This window comes from Salmo salar, chromosome 23, assembly GCF_965601325.2.
Source record: "Salmo salar chromosome 23, fSalSal1, whole genome shotgun sequence".
In the NCBI taxonomy this organism is placed as follows: domain Eukaryota; kingdom Metazoa; phylum Chordata; class Actinopteri; order Salmoniformes; family Salmonidae; genus Salmo; species Salmo salar.
Window position 1 is genome coordinate 9,143,446 of NC_138313.1, and position 16,251 is coordinate 9,159,696.

The 16,251-nt window shown below is 40.7% G+C and overlaps 1 protein-coding gene across 11 annotated transcripts in view; it reads right to left on the reverse strand.

Moving 5' to 3' along the window:
• LOC106584026 (dedicator of cytokinesis protein 7) overlaps positions 1-16,251 on the reverse strand; it is a 105,927-nt gene that overhangs the window by 48,676 nt on the left and 41,000 nt on the right. For all 11 annotated transcript variants that reach the window (XM_014168813.3, XM_014168812.3, XM_082967904.1 and 8 more), the window contains exons 14-15: positions 12,343-12,460; positions 11,943-12,013 (exon numbers count right to left, since the gene is read on the reverse strand). In XM_014168813.3, the coding sequence (XP_014024288.3) occupies positions 11,943-12,013; positions 12,343-12,460 (189 nt within the window). The remainder of the gene's footprint in view (positions 1-11,942; positions 12,014-12,342; positions 12,461-16,251) is intronic.

Sequence of the window (16,251 nt, forward strand, 5' to 3'; positions counted from 1 at the left end):
TGATTTGCATAAAGCTGGAAAGGGTTACAAAAGTATCTCTAAAAGCCTTGATGTTAATCAGTACACAGTAAGACAAATTGTCTATAAATTGAGAAAGTTCAGCAGTGGCCATCCTGCAAAGATGACTGCAAGAGCACAGCGCAGAAGAATCCTAGAGTTTCAGCTAAAGACTTAGCATGTTCCAGAGACTTCTCTAACATCTCTTGACGAGTCTACGATACGTAAAACACTAAACAAGAATGGTGTTCATGGGAGGACACCACGGAAGAAGACACTGCTGTCCAAAAAAAACATTGCTGCACATCTGAAGTTTTCAAAAGTGCACCTGGATGTTCCACAGCACTACTGGCAAAATATTCTGTGGACAGATGAAACTACAGTTGAGTTATTTGGAAGGAACACACAACACTATGTGTGGAGAAAAAAAAAGGCACAGCACACCAACATCAAAACTCATCCCAACTGTAAAGTATGGTGGAGGGAACATCATGGTTTGGGGCTGCTTTGCTGCGTCAGGGCCTGGGTAGCGTACTATCGTCGACAGAAAAATGAATTCCCAAGTTTATCAAGACATTTTGCAGGAGAATGTTAGGCTATCTGTCCACCAATTGAAGCTCAACAGAAGTTGGGTGATGCAACAGGACAATGATCCAAAACACAGAAGTAAATCGACAGAATGGCTTCAACAGAAGAAAATAAGCCTTCTGGAGTGGCCCAGTCAGAGTCCTGACCTCAACCCGATTGAGATGCTGTGGCATGACCTCAAGAGAGCAGTTCACACCAGACATCCCAAGAATATTGCTGAACTAAAACAGTTTTGTAAAGAGGCAAAATTCCTCCTGACCGTTTTGCAGGTCTGATCTGCAACTACAGAAAATGTTTGGTTGAGGTTACTGCTGCCAAAGGAGGGTCAACCAGTTATTAAATCCAAGGGTCCACCCTGCACTGTGAATGTTTACACGGTGCGTTCAATAAAGACATGAAAACGTATAATTGTTTGTGTTATTAGTTTAAGCAGACTGTTTGTCTATTGTTGTGACTTAGATGAATATCAGAAAATGTTATGACCAATTCATGCAGAAATCCAGGTAATTCCAAAGGATTCACATACTTTTTGTTGCCACTGTATATGTCCATGTTATCGTACTGGGACAAGTAAACCAAAGATCTTGTTTGTATATTCCTAGAATATAAAAATGGCGGGACTTGGCAGTGAATGACTCGTCAGTGTAGCCTACCAAATCGCATTGTTGAGTGCGGTTCATTTGGCTCCTTAACTTGCACACTGGTAGGCTTTTTGGCGATTATTTGCAGATACATTATGAAAACGTTCAATGAAGTGCAACAATAGGTAGTGGCGAGAGAGCCTCATTCTGGTCTAAATATGAGAATGATACTTAATTTCAGTAAAATCAGAATGATATAATACTTAAGACTGATATAACCCTTTTATTTTTAAAACATCACTTTGTTTATTTTTCAAGATAATATGCCCTTTTTAGTACATTTTTCTGATGAAATAAAATACATAATTTGAAGAACAAACATTGTGGCAATTCATATATCTTGCAGTAAAACTGAAAATGAGACTTCAAGGTTTAATGTTCTCCACTTAGAAAATAGTCCTGATCATATAAACCTAGGCCTCGACGATATCGAAAGAACAAACAATACAATGAATTTTCAGTAAATTAACATTTTAAAATTGTAAAGTCATGTCTTTCTACACAATACCACAACTCATTTTACCAATCTGGGCAGTAGCCTTGATAAAATATTCAATCATTTTGCTGCGTATTTTGGGTGGAATCAAGGCATTAGAATGTACCAGAGGCCACGAAAATAGAGCTTGTTCTGTAAAAAAAATATTTTACCTGCGATGTGTAACTGTATAATCCCCCCAATCACTACTAAGCATGACCATGTCCCAGATAAATCTCTACATTAAATAATGTAAAATCAGGATAAAATAAGACCGTCAGATCATACAGAGGGGGAAGACCTGAGTACATCTGACAGAGTAACCCTCAATGGGGTTACAGATTGAGCCTTCAGCTAACCCATTATAACCTATACACTTTTTGGGAGGCTCAATTTCAGCCTCTTCAGAAAATCACATTCAAGACAATGTGTGACCGACCGGCTCGAGCTTATGTAGCAAAATTTGAAATTCTTTCTTTTTTTTTTTTTTTACATTGGATAAAACTACAGACTTAGAGCTAGAACATTTTATTTTATACACTGCAGTTGAGGAACAATGGGAAAGTAATTATTTGAAAGTTGATAAACCTGTAACCTCACTTTTGCGAAAATGGCCCTTCAATGTTTTGGTACACCTACTGCAGAGCTCTTCTTTGTCTACTCATATTCAGCATCGTTCACACCCTCTTAAGCCCTAACCCCACCCATCTCTTTAAGGATTCACATGTGACGCCATGTACTAAACAATCAAAGATGTCAATACTAAAGGCTGGTTTATACTACGGATGTGTTCGTAAATTCAATCTGGAGTGCCAGAGTGCGCTCTGGGCATTCGTAAACTCATAACTTTCTCAGATTGTCCGTTCGAAAACTTCGAGGAGTAGGCCGAGGAGTAGGGTTGATCCGAGCGTTCTGACCTAACAGCAGCAGTCAAGCACCCAAACTATCTGGCTAACGTTGGCTTGCTACTTCCAGACACAAACCTGATAGAACAGCTCACTCTGACCATTTTACTCGTCCTTGCAGAGCTGGTTAGGCTGTTTTCATATTATCCAGAGCGTTGGTGACCGTAACTGTGCTGCTGGCAAAAATGTTATTACGTTTATTTGCCAACGTTTACTGACACCGGCCATATTCAAAAGGTGTTGAGCGTTCTTAAATTTGTCAGTTATTCTGTGCTCTGGCACACACACGAGAGTGCTCTGAAATCAGAGTAGATAGCCAGAGCAAATTTACCAGCAACGTCTATCGACGGTTGTCGCAGTGACATCATGAACATTCCACTGAAATGGTTACTTGCATAGTGGAGACTTTTGTTTAAACATGTAGCTAGCTAAACAATGAAACATAATCCCAACTCATAACGTTACTACCCTGCATGAAACTGGTTCAATGTTAGCTTGCTAATATAAATTTGCTAATAATTCTAAAAACCTGTTTATGCTTTGTCATTATGGGGTATTGTGTGTAGATTGATTAAATACATTTTTTCCTCATCAATTTTAAAATAAGGCAGGAATGTCACAAAATGTGGAAAAAGTCAAGGGGTCTGAATAGACTGTCCATGGATGGACGCTTCTCCTTCTGTCACGGATGCCATGGTTGCCCTTAGTTTGAAGATGTAATCCGGAGACAGGTGTTTTATACAACAGCCTTCGATGTGTTCAATTTTCAAATCCCTCAATATTTGCAATCAAACGCTATAATTTTCTCCATCTCCCTAGCTATCATACTCTAATCCCACCGGAGAGCAACACCTTTGCTTTTTGCAGTTCTACTACGAGATATCGTTCAAAAATACTGCGTTAGAAAGGATTACCTACATATACTGACCAGCTCATGTTATAGACAGAAGCGTGTTACATGGCAGACCAATCCAAAATCATCTCTCGACATGTCCAGACCAACCATTATCTCAGCCAATCATGGCTAGCGGGAAGGTCCCTGTCTTTTTCGGTGGCTAAACCAACGAGGAAAATCAACATCAAATTTTATTGGTCACATACACATGGTTAGCAGATGTTATTGCGAGTGTAGCGAAATGCTTATGCTTCTAGATCCGACAGTGCAGCAGTATCTAACAGGTAATATCTAACAATTCCACAACAAAACCTAATACACACAAACTAGTGAAGGAATGGGATGAGAATATTTAACCTTAAATAAATGGATGAGCAGTGACAGAGTGGCTAAGATGCAATAGATAGTGAAGGATACAGTGTTTTTATTTTTTATTTATTTTTTTTATTTCACCTTTATTTAACCAGGTAGGCAAGTTGAGAACAAGTTCTCATTTACAATTGCGACCTGGCCAAGATAAAGCAAAGCAGTTCGACAACATACAACAACAGAGTTACACATGGAGTAAAACAACATACAATCAATGATGCAGTAGAAGAAAAAAAAATAAGACTATATACAATGTGAGCAAATGATGTGAGATAAGGGAGGTAAAGGCAAAAAAATGCCATGGTGGCAAAGTAAATAAAGTATAGCAAGAAAAACACTGGAATGGTAGATTTGTACTTTGAAGAAAGTTCAAAGATAAAATATAAATAATATGGTGCAAAGGAGCAAAATAAATAAAATAAATAAATACAGTAGGGGAAGAGGTAGTAGTTTGGGCTAAATTATAGATGGGCTATGTACAGGTGCAGTGATCTGTGAGCTGCTCTAACAGCTGGTGCTTAAAGCTAGTGAGGGAGATGAGTGTTTCCAGTTTCAGAGATTTTTGTAGTTCGTTCCAGTCATTGGCAGCAGAGAACTGGAAGGAGAGACGACCAAAGGAGGAGTTGGCTTTAGGGGTGACCAGAGAGATATACCTGCTGGAGCGCGTGCTACAGGTGGGTGCTGCTATGGTGACCAGTGAGCGGAGATAAGGGGGAACTTTACCTAGCAGAGTCTTGTAGATGACCTGGAGCCAATGTGTTTGGCGACGATTATGAAGCGAAGGCCAGCCAACGAGAGCGTACAGGTCGCAGTGGTGGGTAGTATATGGGGCTTTGGTGACAAAACGGATGGCACTGTGATAGACTGCATCCAGCTTGTTGAGTAGGGTATTGGAAGCTATTTTGTAAATGACATCGCCGAAGTCGAGGATTGGTAGGATGGTCAGTTTTACGAGGGTATGTTTGGCAGCATGAGTGAAGGATGCTTTGTTGCGAAATAGGAAGCCAATTCGAGATTTCACTTTGGATTGGAGATGATTGATGTGAGTCTGGAAGGAGAGTTTACAGTCTAACCAGACACCTAGGTATTTGTAGTTGTCCACAAATTCTAAGTTAGAACCGTCCAGAGAAGTGATGCTGGACAGGCGGGCAGGTGCAGGCAGCGATCGGTTGAAGAGCATGCATTTAGTTTTACTTGTGTTTAGGAGCAGTTGGAGACCACGGAAGGAGAGTTGAATGGCATTGAAGCTCGTCTGGAGGGTTGTTAACACAGTGTCCAAAGAAGGGCCAGAAGTGTACAGAATGGTGTCGTCTGCGTAGAGGTGGATCAGAGATTCACCAGCAGCAAGAGCGACATCATTTATGTATACAGAGAAAAGAGTTGGCCCAAGAATTGAACCCTGTGGTACCCCCATAGAGACTGCCAGAGGTCCAGACAGTAGGCCCTCCGATTTGACACACTGAACTCTGTCAGAGAAGTAGTTGGTGAACCAGGCGACGCAATCGTTTGAGAAACCAAGGCTACTGAGTCTGCCGATGAGGATGTGGTGATTAACAGAGTCAAAAGCTTTGGCCAGGTCAATGAATACGGCAGCACAGTATTGTTTCTTATCGATGGCGGTTACGATGTCGTTTAGGACCTTGAGCGTGGCTGAGGTGCACCCATGACCAGCTCTGAAACCAGATTGCATAGCGGAGAGGGTGCGGTGGGATTCGAAATGGTCGGTAATCTGTTTGTTGACTTGGCTTTCGAAGACCTTAGAAAGGCAGGGTAGGATGGATATAGTGTACAAATGGATATAGTGTAAAAAATAGTGTACAGTATATACATATGAGATGAGTAATGCGAGATATGTACACATTCTTAAAGTGGCATTAAAGTGACTAGTGTTCCATTTATTAAAGTGGTTTCCTGAAACGAGTCTCATATAAGCTTGCTAGCGAATTCAATATTATTCTCTTCTTATTGGTGTCCTTTAGTAGTGGTTTCTTTGCAGCAATTCGACCATGACGGCCTGATTCACACAGTCTCCTCTGGACAGTTGAGATACTGTCTGTTACTTGAACTCTGTGAAGCTTTTATTTGGACTGCAATTTCTGAGGTTGGTAATTATAATGAACTTATCCTCTGCAGCAGAGGGAACTCTGGGTCTTCCTTTCCTGTGGCCGTCCTCATGAGCCAGTTTCATCATAGCACTGGTTGGTTGATGGTTTTTGCGACTGCACTTGAAGAAACCTTTAAACAATTTTCCAGATTGACTGACCATGTCTTATAGCAGCCTTTCTTAAAGTATGGGTCGCGACCCGGGCCTGTTAATGGTGGGTCGCGACGTGTCAGAGTAAATTTATAATTATTTAATGAATTACTGGAATTTATTTGGCCAAGTGCATCTGCGGGCTCTGCTCAGTTTAGCAGCTGAGGGAGAGCGAGGCCTGTGTGCTTCGTGGTTTACAGGATCTTTTTTCTGCAGTTTTCTTGAAGATCACTCCGCGACACACAATGCAGCACTGTCATTCAGCAACAGATGATTCGCTGTGAGCCACTGACTTGTCATTCCCACTCGCCATCACTAACCTCTGTCGTCAAATGGACTCATGCTAGCCACAAGTTCTGACTGAGCTCAAATTGTCATGAAACGCATATACAGCGCTGAGTTTCTCGCTCTTTCATACAAACTTATAACGAGGAGTGCCCACAATGCGTTTTGTGCAGGGAAGTGCTTAGTAGTGCTTCGACAATGGAAAAGTCAGTCAGCTAGCAAGGCATTGTTGTCATTTTAAAACAGGTGGTGATAAGCAGAAATAAGGGAGTACTTACTAACTCATAGTAGTAGATGTGAGTTTATCTTTCTAACAATCCCCTGGCCTTGTACACAAATAATCGCTAACATTAGCCAAAGCAAGCTAACATCCCTTAGTAACAGTACAGATGAAGATGAAAAATGATCAGGCCTACTGTACATCTTACTGTTGAAAACTAGTCTAGGTTGGAACTGTTGCTGTTAAAATACAAGTAATACTTTTTACTCTGAACTGGAATGAACTGATTGAAGCAAGATGCTTTTGAGGCAAACACTCACACAGTTCTGGGTTGCTCATCTACAGCAGGAAGGGGTCTCCTGCCTGACTGAGAAAGCAGTAGATGTTCTGATCCAGTTTGGCACCACATACCTCAGTGTTCTCAACTCTGACATACTTAAAAAACAAGTACAGAAACAGTTTCAAGGCTGAGCATGACCTCAGTGTTGTACTGTCAATAATGGAGCCCAGAATCAGCTTCTTCCAGTTCAGAATAAAAATATGTATTGTATTTTAACAGCGACAGTTCCAACCCAGACTTTCTTTCAACAATAATTTATACAGTAAGATGTACAGTAGGCCTGATCATTTTTCATCTGTACTGTTACTTAGGGTTGCACTATCAAAAAGCCTGTGTGTGTGTTCTGTTATTCATCTGTGTGATCAATCAGTTTAGAATGAAAATGATTTATTGTATTTAACAGCAACAGTTACAACCTAGACAGATATGTGAGTGTTTTTAAATGGGTTTTATATTTATATGGATATTTCATTTAATTGTTATTTATTTTTGTCTATATTTCATTTGTTTTAGGCATAAGGGCAATGAAATGTACCGATATTTATGTATAGTTGCTTATTTTCCTAAGCTTGGGTCCCAGGAAAACACAGAATTTCTCATTTTGGTCCCAGGCTGAAAAAGTTTAAGAACCCCTGTCTTAAAGTAATGATGGACTGTCCTTTCTCTTTGCTTATTTGAGCTGTTCCTGGACTCAGTCTTTTACCAAATAGGGCTATGTTCTGTATACCACCCTTATCTTGTCACAACACAACTAAGTAATTCACAACACAACTAAGTAATTCAAATAACCAAATTCAACCTAGCTAATTTCCGATTTATACGAAATTGTTTGACTACAGAGGTAGCAAAACTGTACTTCAAATCTATGATACTCCCCCACTTAACATACTGCTTGACTAGTTAGGCCCAAGCTTGCTGTACAACATTAACACCTATTCAGTCTGTCTACAAACAGGCTCTCAAAGTGCTTGATAGGAAGCCCAATAGCCATCATCACTGTTACATCCTCAGAAATCATGAGCTCCTGAGTTGGGAAAATCTTGTGCAATACACCGACGCATGTCTTGTAGTCAAGATCCTAAATGGCCTGGCTCCCCCTCCACTCAGTATTTTTGTTAAACAGAAAACCCAAACATATGGCAGCAGATCCACAAGGTCTGCCATGAGAGGTGACTGTATAGTTCCCTTAAGGAAAAGCACCTTTAGTAAATCCGCTTTCTCTGTGAGAGCTTCCCATGTCTGGAATACACTGCCATCAGACACACACAACTGACATAACAGACATAACAGACATAACACTTTCACAAAAAGCATGAAGACATGGCTAAAGGTCAATCAGATTTGTGAACATAATCCCTAGCTATGTATTGCCGCTTTCCATGTTGTCTGTTGTCTGTAGCTTGTGAGGTGTGGAAACACTTTGTTGCATTTATGGATCTTGTCTTGTTGCTTTTTGTTCTATGTTGCTCTGTCTGTATGCTACGTCTTGCTTGTCCTATGATGCTCTGCGTGTGCTCACTGCTAAATGATTGTCTACATTGTAATTGTTTTTAGTAACCTGCCCAGGGACTGCGGTTGAAAATTAGCCGGCTGGCTAAAACCGGCACTTTTACTGAAACGTTGATTAATGTGCACTGTCCCTGTAAAAATAAAATAAACTCAAACTGATTGTCTCAAACGCATTAAGGAAAAAAATTCCACAAATTAACTTTTAACAAGGCACACCTGTTAACCTGTTAGGGCTATGGGGCAGTATTGACACGGCTGGATAAAAAACATACCCGATTTAATCTGGTTACTACTCCTGCCCAGTAACTAGAATATGCATATAATTATTGGCTTTGGATAGAAAACACTCCAAAGTTTCTAAAACTGTTTGAATGGTGTCTGTGAGTATAACAGAAATCAAATGGCAGGTCAAAACCTGAGAAGATTCTGTACAGATAGTACCCTGTCTGACCATTTCTTCCCCTTCTTGATTATCTCTATCCATTACAAAGGATCTCTGCTGTTACGTGACACTTCCTACGGCTCACATGGGCTCTCAGAAGGCAGCAAAAAGCTGAATCGTGGCTTTGCAGGCTCTGGCTGAAACAAAGTAGCGCGTTTGGGTAGTGGCTGGTTACAGTACTGTGAGACTCAGGCTCGTGCCCGCGTCGACCGAATGCTTTGTTTTCTTTCCTCTGTTTACCTAAACGGAGATTCCCGGTCGGAATATTATCGCTTTTTTACGAGAAAAATGGCATAAAAATGGATTTTAAACAGCGGTTGACATGCTTCGAAGTACGGTAATGGAATATTTAGATTTTTTTGGTCACGAATTGCGCCATGCTCGCGACCCTGATTTACCATTTCGGATAGTGTCTGGAACGCACGAACAAAACGCCGCTATTTGGATATAACGATGGATTATTTTGGACCAAACAAACATTTGTTATTGAAGTAGCAGTCCTGGGAGTGCATTCTGACGAAGACAACAAAGGGAATCAAACTTTTGTAATAGTAAATCTGATTTTGGTGAAGGCTAAACTTGCTGGGTGTCTAAATAGCTAGCCCGTGATGGCTGGGCTATGTACTTAGAATATTGCAAAATGTGCTTTCACCAAAAAGCTATTTTAAAATCGGACATATCGAGTGCATAGAGGAGTTCTGTATCTATAATTCTTAAAATAATTGTTATGCTTTTTGTGAACGTTTATCGTGAGTAATTTAGTAAATTGTTAGTAAATTCGCCGGAAGTTTGCGGGGGGTATGCTAGTTCTGAACGTCACATGCTAATGTGAAAAACTGGTTTTTGATATAAATATGAACTTGATTGAACAAAACATGCATGTATTGTATAACAATGTCCTAGGGTTGTCATCTGATGAAGATCAAAGGTTAGTGCTGCATTTAGCTGTGGTTTGGGTTTTTGTGACATTATATGCTAGCTTGAAAAATGGGTGTCTGATTATTTCTGGCTGGGTACTCTGCTGACATAATCTAATGTTTTGCTTTCGTTGTAAAGCCTTTTTGAAATCGGACAGTGTGGTTAGATTAACGAGAGTCTTGTCTTTAAAATGCTGTAAAATAGTCATATGTTTGAGAAATTGAAGTAATAGTTTTTCTAAGGTATTTGAAAATCGCGCCACGGGATTCAACTGGCTGTTGCGTAGGTGGGATGAATTCGTCCCGCCTAGCCCAGAGAGGTTAATTGAAATGCATTCCAGGTGACTACCTCATGAAGCTGGTTGAGAGAATTCCAAGAGTGTGCAAAGCTGTCATCAAGGCAAAGGGTGGCTATCTGAAGAATCTCAAATATAAAATATATTTTGATTTGTTTAACACTTTTTTGGTTACTACATGATTCCATATGTGTTATTCATAGTTTTGACATCTTCACTATTATTCTACAATGTAGAAAATAGGAAAAATAAAGAAAAACCCTTGAATGAGTAGGTGTCCAAACTTTTGACTGGTACTGTGCATACTTCTTTTAACCTGTTAGGGCTAGGGGGCAGCATTTGCACGTCTGGATAAAAAAATGGACCCGATTTAATCTGGTTACTAATCCTACCCAGTAACTAGAATATGCATATACTTATTATATATGGATAGAAAACACTCTAAAGTTTCTAAAACTGTTTGAATGGTGTCTGTGAGTATAACAGAACTCATTTGGCAGGCAAAACCCTGAGACATTTTCTGACAGGAAGTGGATACCTGATGTGTTGTATTACCTTTAAACCTATCCCATTGAAAAACACAGGGGCTGAGGAATATTTTGGCACTTCCTATTGCTTCCACTAGATGTCACCAGCCTTTACAAAGTGTTTTGAGTCTTCTGGAGGGAGATCTGACCGAACAAGAGCCATGGAACGATGATGTCCCATTAGACACCTGGCGCGCGAGTTCATGTTGGGTACCCTCGTTCCAATACGTTATAAAAGAGTATGCATTCGTCCACCTTGAATATTATTCATGTTCTGGTTAAAAAAGGCCCTAATGATTTATGCTATACAACGTTTGACATGTTTGAACGAAGGTAAATATATTTTTTCCCCTCGTTCATGACGAGAAGTCCGGCTGGCTTAGATCATGTGCTAACAAGACGGAGATTTTTGGACATAAATGATGAGCTTTTTTGAACAAAACTACATTCGTTATGGACCTGTGATACCTGGAAGTGACATCTGATGAAGAGAATCAAAGGTAATGGATTATTTACATAGTATTTTCGATTTTAGATCTCCCCAACATCGCAACGCGTATTTTTCTGGGCGCAGTGCTCAGATTATTGCAAAGTGTGATTTCCCAGTAAGGTTATTTTTAAATCTGGCAAGTTGATTGCGTTCAAGAGATGTAAATCTATAATTCTTTAAATGACAATATAATATTTTACCAATGTTTTCTAATTTTAATTATTTAATTTGTGACGCTGACTTGACTGCCGGTTATTGGAGGGAAACGATTTCCTCAACATCAATGCCATAGTAAAACGCTGTTTTTGGATATAAATATGAACTTGATAGAACAAAAAATGCATGCATTGTCTAACATAATGTCCTAGGAGTGTCATCTGATGGAGATTGTAAAAGGTTAGTGCATCATTTTAGCTGGTTTTATGGTTTTGGTGACCCTGTCTTTGACTTGACAAAACATTACACACAACTCTTGTAAATGTACTGTCCTAACATACTCTAAATTTATGCTTTCGCCGTAAAACCTTTTTGAAATCGTAAAACGTGGTTAGATTAAGGAGATGTTTATCTTTCAAAGGGTGTAAAATAGTTGTATGTTTGAAAAATTTGAATTTTGACATTTATTTGGATTCAAATTTGCCGCTCTTGAAATGCACCTGCTGTTGATGGAGTGCACCACGGGTGGCACGCTAGCGTCCCACCTAGCCCATAGAGGTTAAGAAAGGGCCTAAGCACACTTCATACAAAATGGAAACATCAGTGAATTGTCAAAGCTGGATCGGAGTCCCTCACCTGTTATGATACACTACAGCAGTGTATGCTTCTTTGGCGTAGTCGGCACAGCTAGACTTGCCAAAAATCACCTGGGGAAGAGAGAGACAAGAAATAAACTTAGATGAAGAACAGCATACAGGGGTTGAATTACAGAGGAAGAGAGGCAACATACAGTGGACATTAGACTTATGTTTGTCTGCATGTGTTAAAATGATGTCTTTAGTAACAGAGCTCAAATATACTTGAACACCATTCAGTCTAGGATTGTGCAGCGGTACCTGGTAAAGCACCAAAATACACTAATAACTCTATGAGACATTCTCGTGGGAGGGTGAGCTAAGAGGAATTATTGTGGGTGGGTGGGCTAAGAAGCATTCTCGTGTGTGTGTGTGTGTGTGTGTGTGTGTGTCATTGTTACCGGCATTGCGTTGTTGGGGTCCTCCCCGTTCATGAACTGCACTTTCACTGTGATGTTCCGGGCTGAGCCTTGACGGTTGGCAAAGTTCAGGCTGTGTGGGTTCACATACAGCAGGTTCCTAGAACACACACATATAGACACGCATTCCCATCGTGAAACCAAACCACCTTCCATCAAAACAGGAACACATGAACTCAACTGACATAGCAGCACTGTTGATACTGTATGTATCAACAGCTCTGAGTGAATTTCACAACATTGTCCCCTCTCCATTTTCCTTAGGACATTACATACCCCCTACATATAATGTACTGAATATAACACCTGTATAGTACTATCAATAGGTCAGTGACTGGAGTGACCAAGGCCATCAGGGTAGACCTCTGTGGCCACTGACTGGTGGAAAAGGGAGGCTGGTCCTGTCAATCACTCTGGATCCACGGCAACTAAATCCTCTGCTGGGCTGGATTGGGGGGGGGGGGGGGGGGGGCACGGGGGCAACATTTACCTTACTGCACCACTGCTGGGGGAAGGTGCAATAATGCCATGGCCAACTGTGCATGTTCGATACCGTCAAAGAGGTATAATGTTCATCATCGATGAAAGATATGTAAATTGGACAGTTATTTGACTTTTTTTTTTTTTAAATGTGTCTATAGGTCCAAAAGTTGATGTTTTAAAAAAGTCCTCCTCTCTTCTCCACAGGCAGTAAGCAGCGGGGCTTCAGTTAACACTAGAAAGGCAGAGAGTGTCATAATGACGCAAAACAATAAAAAAAAAATGTATTACTCTGCCATTTTTTAAGTCGTGGTATAAAGTATAATGGCAGTATTGCATTTGTGCTGATTTTCACTATTCACAAGCACACTTGGCACTTATACGGCTGTATAGGCTACTGATATTTTCTTGATTTGACCGGAGGTCTTGGTGGTTTGGGTATTTATATTTGTTTTGCTGTTATAAAAATAAAGCTTTTACTCTGTTCTAACATACATGATTTTTGTTTCAGAGTTGTAACAAAGGCACTCCACGAATAACTTTTATTTTACACTTGAAAGTGTGTTTTTAGTTTTTACATATAGCCGACAGTAACAAACAAATGAACATGTTACGTTATATCAAATAGTATTTTTTTGCAGTCTCACTTTATTTGGATAGTCCATCTGTATATACTATACAGATGGTTATACTATCAATATATAACCAACTGCTTGCTAAGTTTCGGTTAGATTTAGAATAAGGGTAAGGGTTAAGGTTAGGTTAAGGGTTCATTTACAGTTGGGATAAGTGTTGGGGTTAGGACAAAGGTTAGTAGATAGTTAGTTGAAATGTAACTGATAGTCCATCTGTAGATGCATTACAATCCAATCCAAATAAGGTGGTACCAATGTTTCGTATTGTAATGTTACCTAAGACCTTCATAAACACAACCAAACGTTTTTTTTTTTTACAATAGCATATATTTAATCTATTTATTAGACTATTAGAATTTTGAAAAGACGTGTCATTGCCACGAAGGGCCAGGCTTTTCTAGTGCTAACAAGCTGGACACACGCTTTAGGGTTCCCAGGGTTACGACCCCAGAACGTCCGAGGCAGCCGCAGCGCAGTGGCCTGACCACATTGACGTAGATTCCGCCGCAGGGGAGGTCCCCCTAGGACCACAGCTGTGATGACAAATGGCTGAAACCGTGGGAATCCCTCATCCTTTCTCTCTCGGTTCATCTCCCTCACTCACGCTCTATCTATTTAATTTCCTCTCCCTTCGTTCCTCCCTCCCCTGTCTAGTAGCTGGTCACGTGTGTCTCCGTGAAGGCGAAGAGCTGGATGATTTTTTTGATCTCCTTGATTGTTCTTTGAGGCACCCATGGTGATTTTAGAATTATGTAATTGCATTGCAATAAAAAGCCATTCTTACACATACGGACCAGATACAGCTCCCTTTTCAGCACGAGGCCAATTCTCTCCTTCAGCCTCAACAGATTAATCTCAGATTAATCAATTACTTGACTCAGAGGAGCTGCATAACCAAACCAAGCCTAAGTACTGTTTGGGAGTCACACAGTCAGCACTCGTCTCCCACTGTAGGCCTACAACATGTCTCAATGTGAATATTGTACCCTGTCTGGGCTCCCCACAGATTTAGGAAGGAGAACATATAGGGAGTAAGGAATCTTGTAGACAGCTTTTAGCTAAGCAAGCACAGCTCAGAATCATGTAGGAATGGTGTTTGTTCAGAAACCCATATTTACTAAGGACATATTGCAGCCAGAGTCTCTGTACTGTATGAACAAATAGCCAGCGTATCTGCATTTGCTATGAACTTTGCTATGCACTAGAGTAGGGATGGGTAACTTTGATGGGGGTGGGGGCCGCAGAAAAAAATCTGAACTCATCATGGGCTGCCACAGTTGCTCACGGGTCCAAGTACTACACATTTTGGCATGGGACGGAGAGAAATGTTAGTTTTTAGTAAGATATTTGACTGACTAACAAAATCAATGGGGCCTGTAATTCGGCCATGATAACAAGTTAGATAGCTGGCCGCTAAACTAACTTAGTAATCTAAAATAAATTAGCTAGCATGGACTAATTGACTGACTATCAGTGACTGACATAAGAGAAAAACTGCTGATGCACAAACAAATTTCAAAATGGGGGAGTGGGGGAGGGGGGGGGGGTTGATCCGAGGGGGGCCACCAGTTGCCCATCCCTGCACTAGAGTTACCCGCGTCTGTAACGGCATGGCGAGTTTTGTCATGCATTTACAAGAAACAAATGCTAAAGCAACTTCTGACAAAGGAGACGCTAACTACCTCCCCACAATGTGCCTCTGTTGAAGGGAAGTTGCTGTCCATCACTCTTTCCTCATTATGTACTGGTGTTTTATTTGAAACTTTTGGGGACCCCAAAAATAAAGTAGAGCCACCGCTTTTCAGTTGGATAAACAACCTAAAAAGGCCAAAAGTTGCTAAAAAGTCCTAGAGGCCCCCCCCCCCCAACTCTCTGCCCCAACCCACCCACCTCTACACCCAATAAAACATATAGTAGAGTAGGACTAATATGATTTAGAGTCACTGAACCACATTGAAACATGCTGTCGAGATAGTTTGACCAACATCTCAAAGTAGTCAGATTATTGGGAGCATTAAAATAATATTGGCTAAGTAGGAGCAACAAAAGATGCTCACAAAGAGAGCACGGTCAGATTGCAGAACTAGAATAGTCAAATATGGCAACAGAACGTAACAACAATTTAGGCTTCGTATTCATCATTAGTGGAAGCTTGGATTTGTACAGTAACGATATAGTGGATATGAAACGACAAGCCAAGAACAAACCACTGACTAGGAATTCCTATTAAAAGTGATTCATTAAAATAGATCTTTAGATTGATCAGAAAGACTAGACTACATTAAATCAGAATAGTACGATCAAACAAAACCAAAATGAGTTCAGTCGTCTACATTTAGGACATTATTCTCACCCAATGCAAACTACAGCAAATACCATAGCATTGATGACATCCACCTGCCTCTCTCAGTACATACAGCACACCTCATCTAGACCCAGCGAGAGGGACCTGAGAGAGTGATGCTGGGCTGATTCAGCAGGACGTTAAATCAAACCCATAGACAACAATTGTGTGACATATTATGAATCATGGTGAGGTGTGGCTGCTATAAGGTGAGATTGATAGGGACAAATGAGCCATCATCTGATGGCCTTCCACTGTTGGCTTTCTGCTGATCAGCTAAAGCAGGGTACTGCAGATGGAAGCTGGGTGGGGTGTGGTGGGTGATTTGGAAGGTTAAGCGGGGGGGGGGGGGGGGGGGGGGAGCTGTCGTGCTAAAGGGGTGTATTTGCTATTCGCTCACTGCAGTGATTTGTTTGTTTATGAAAGGAGGGG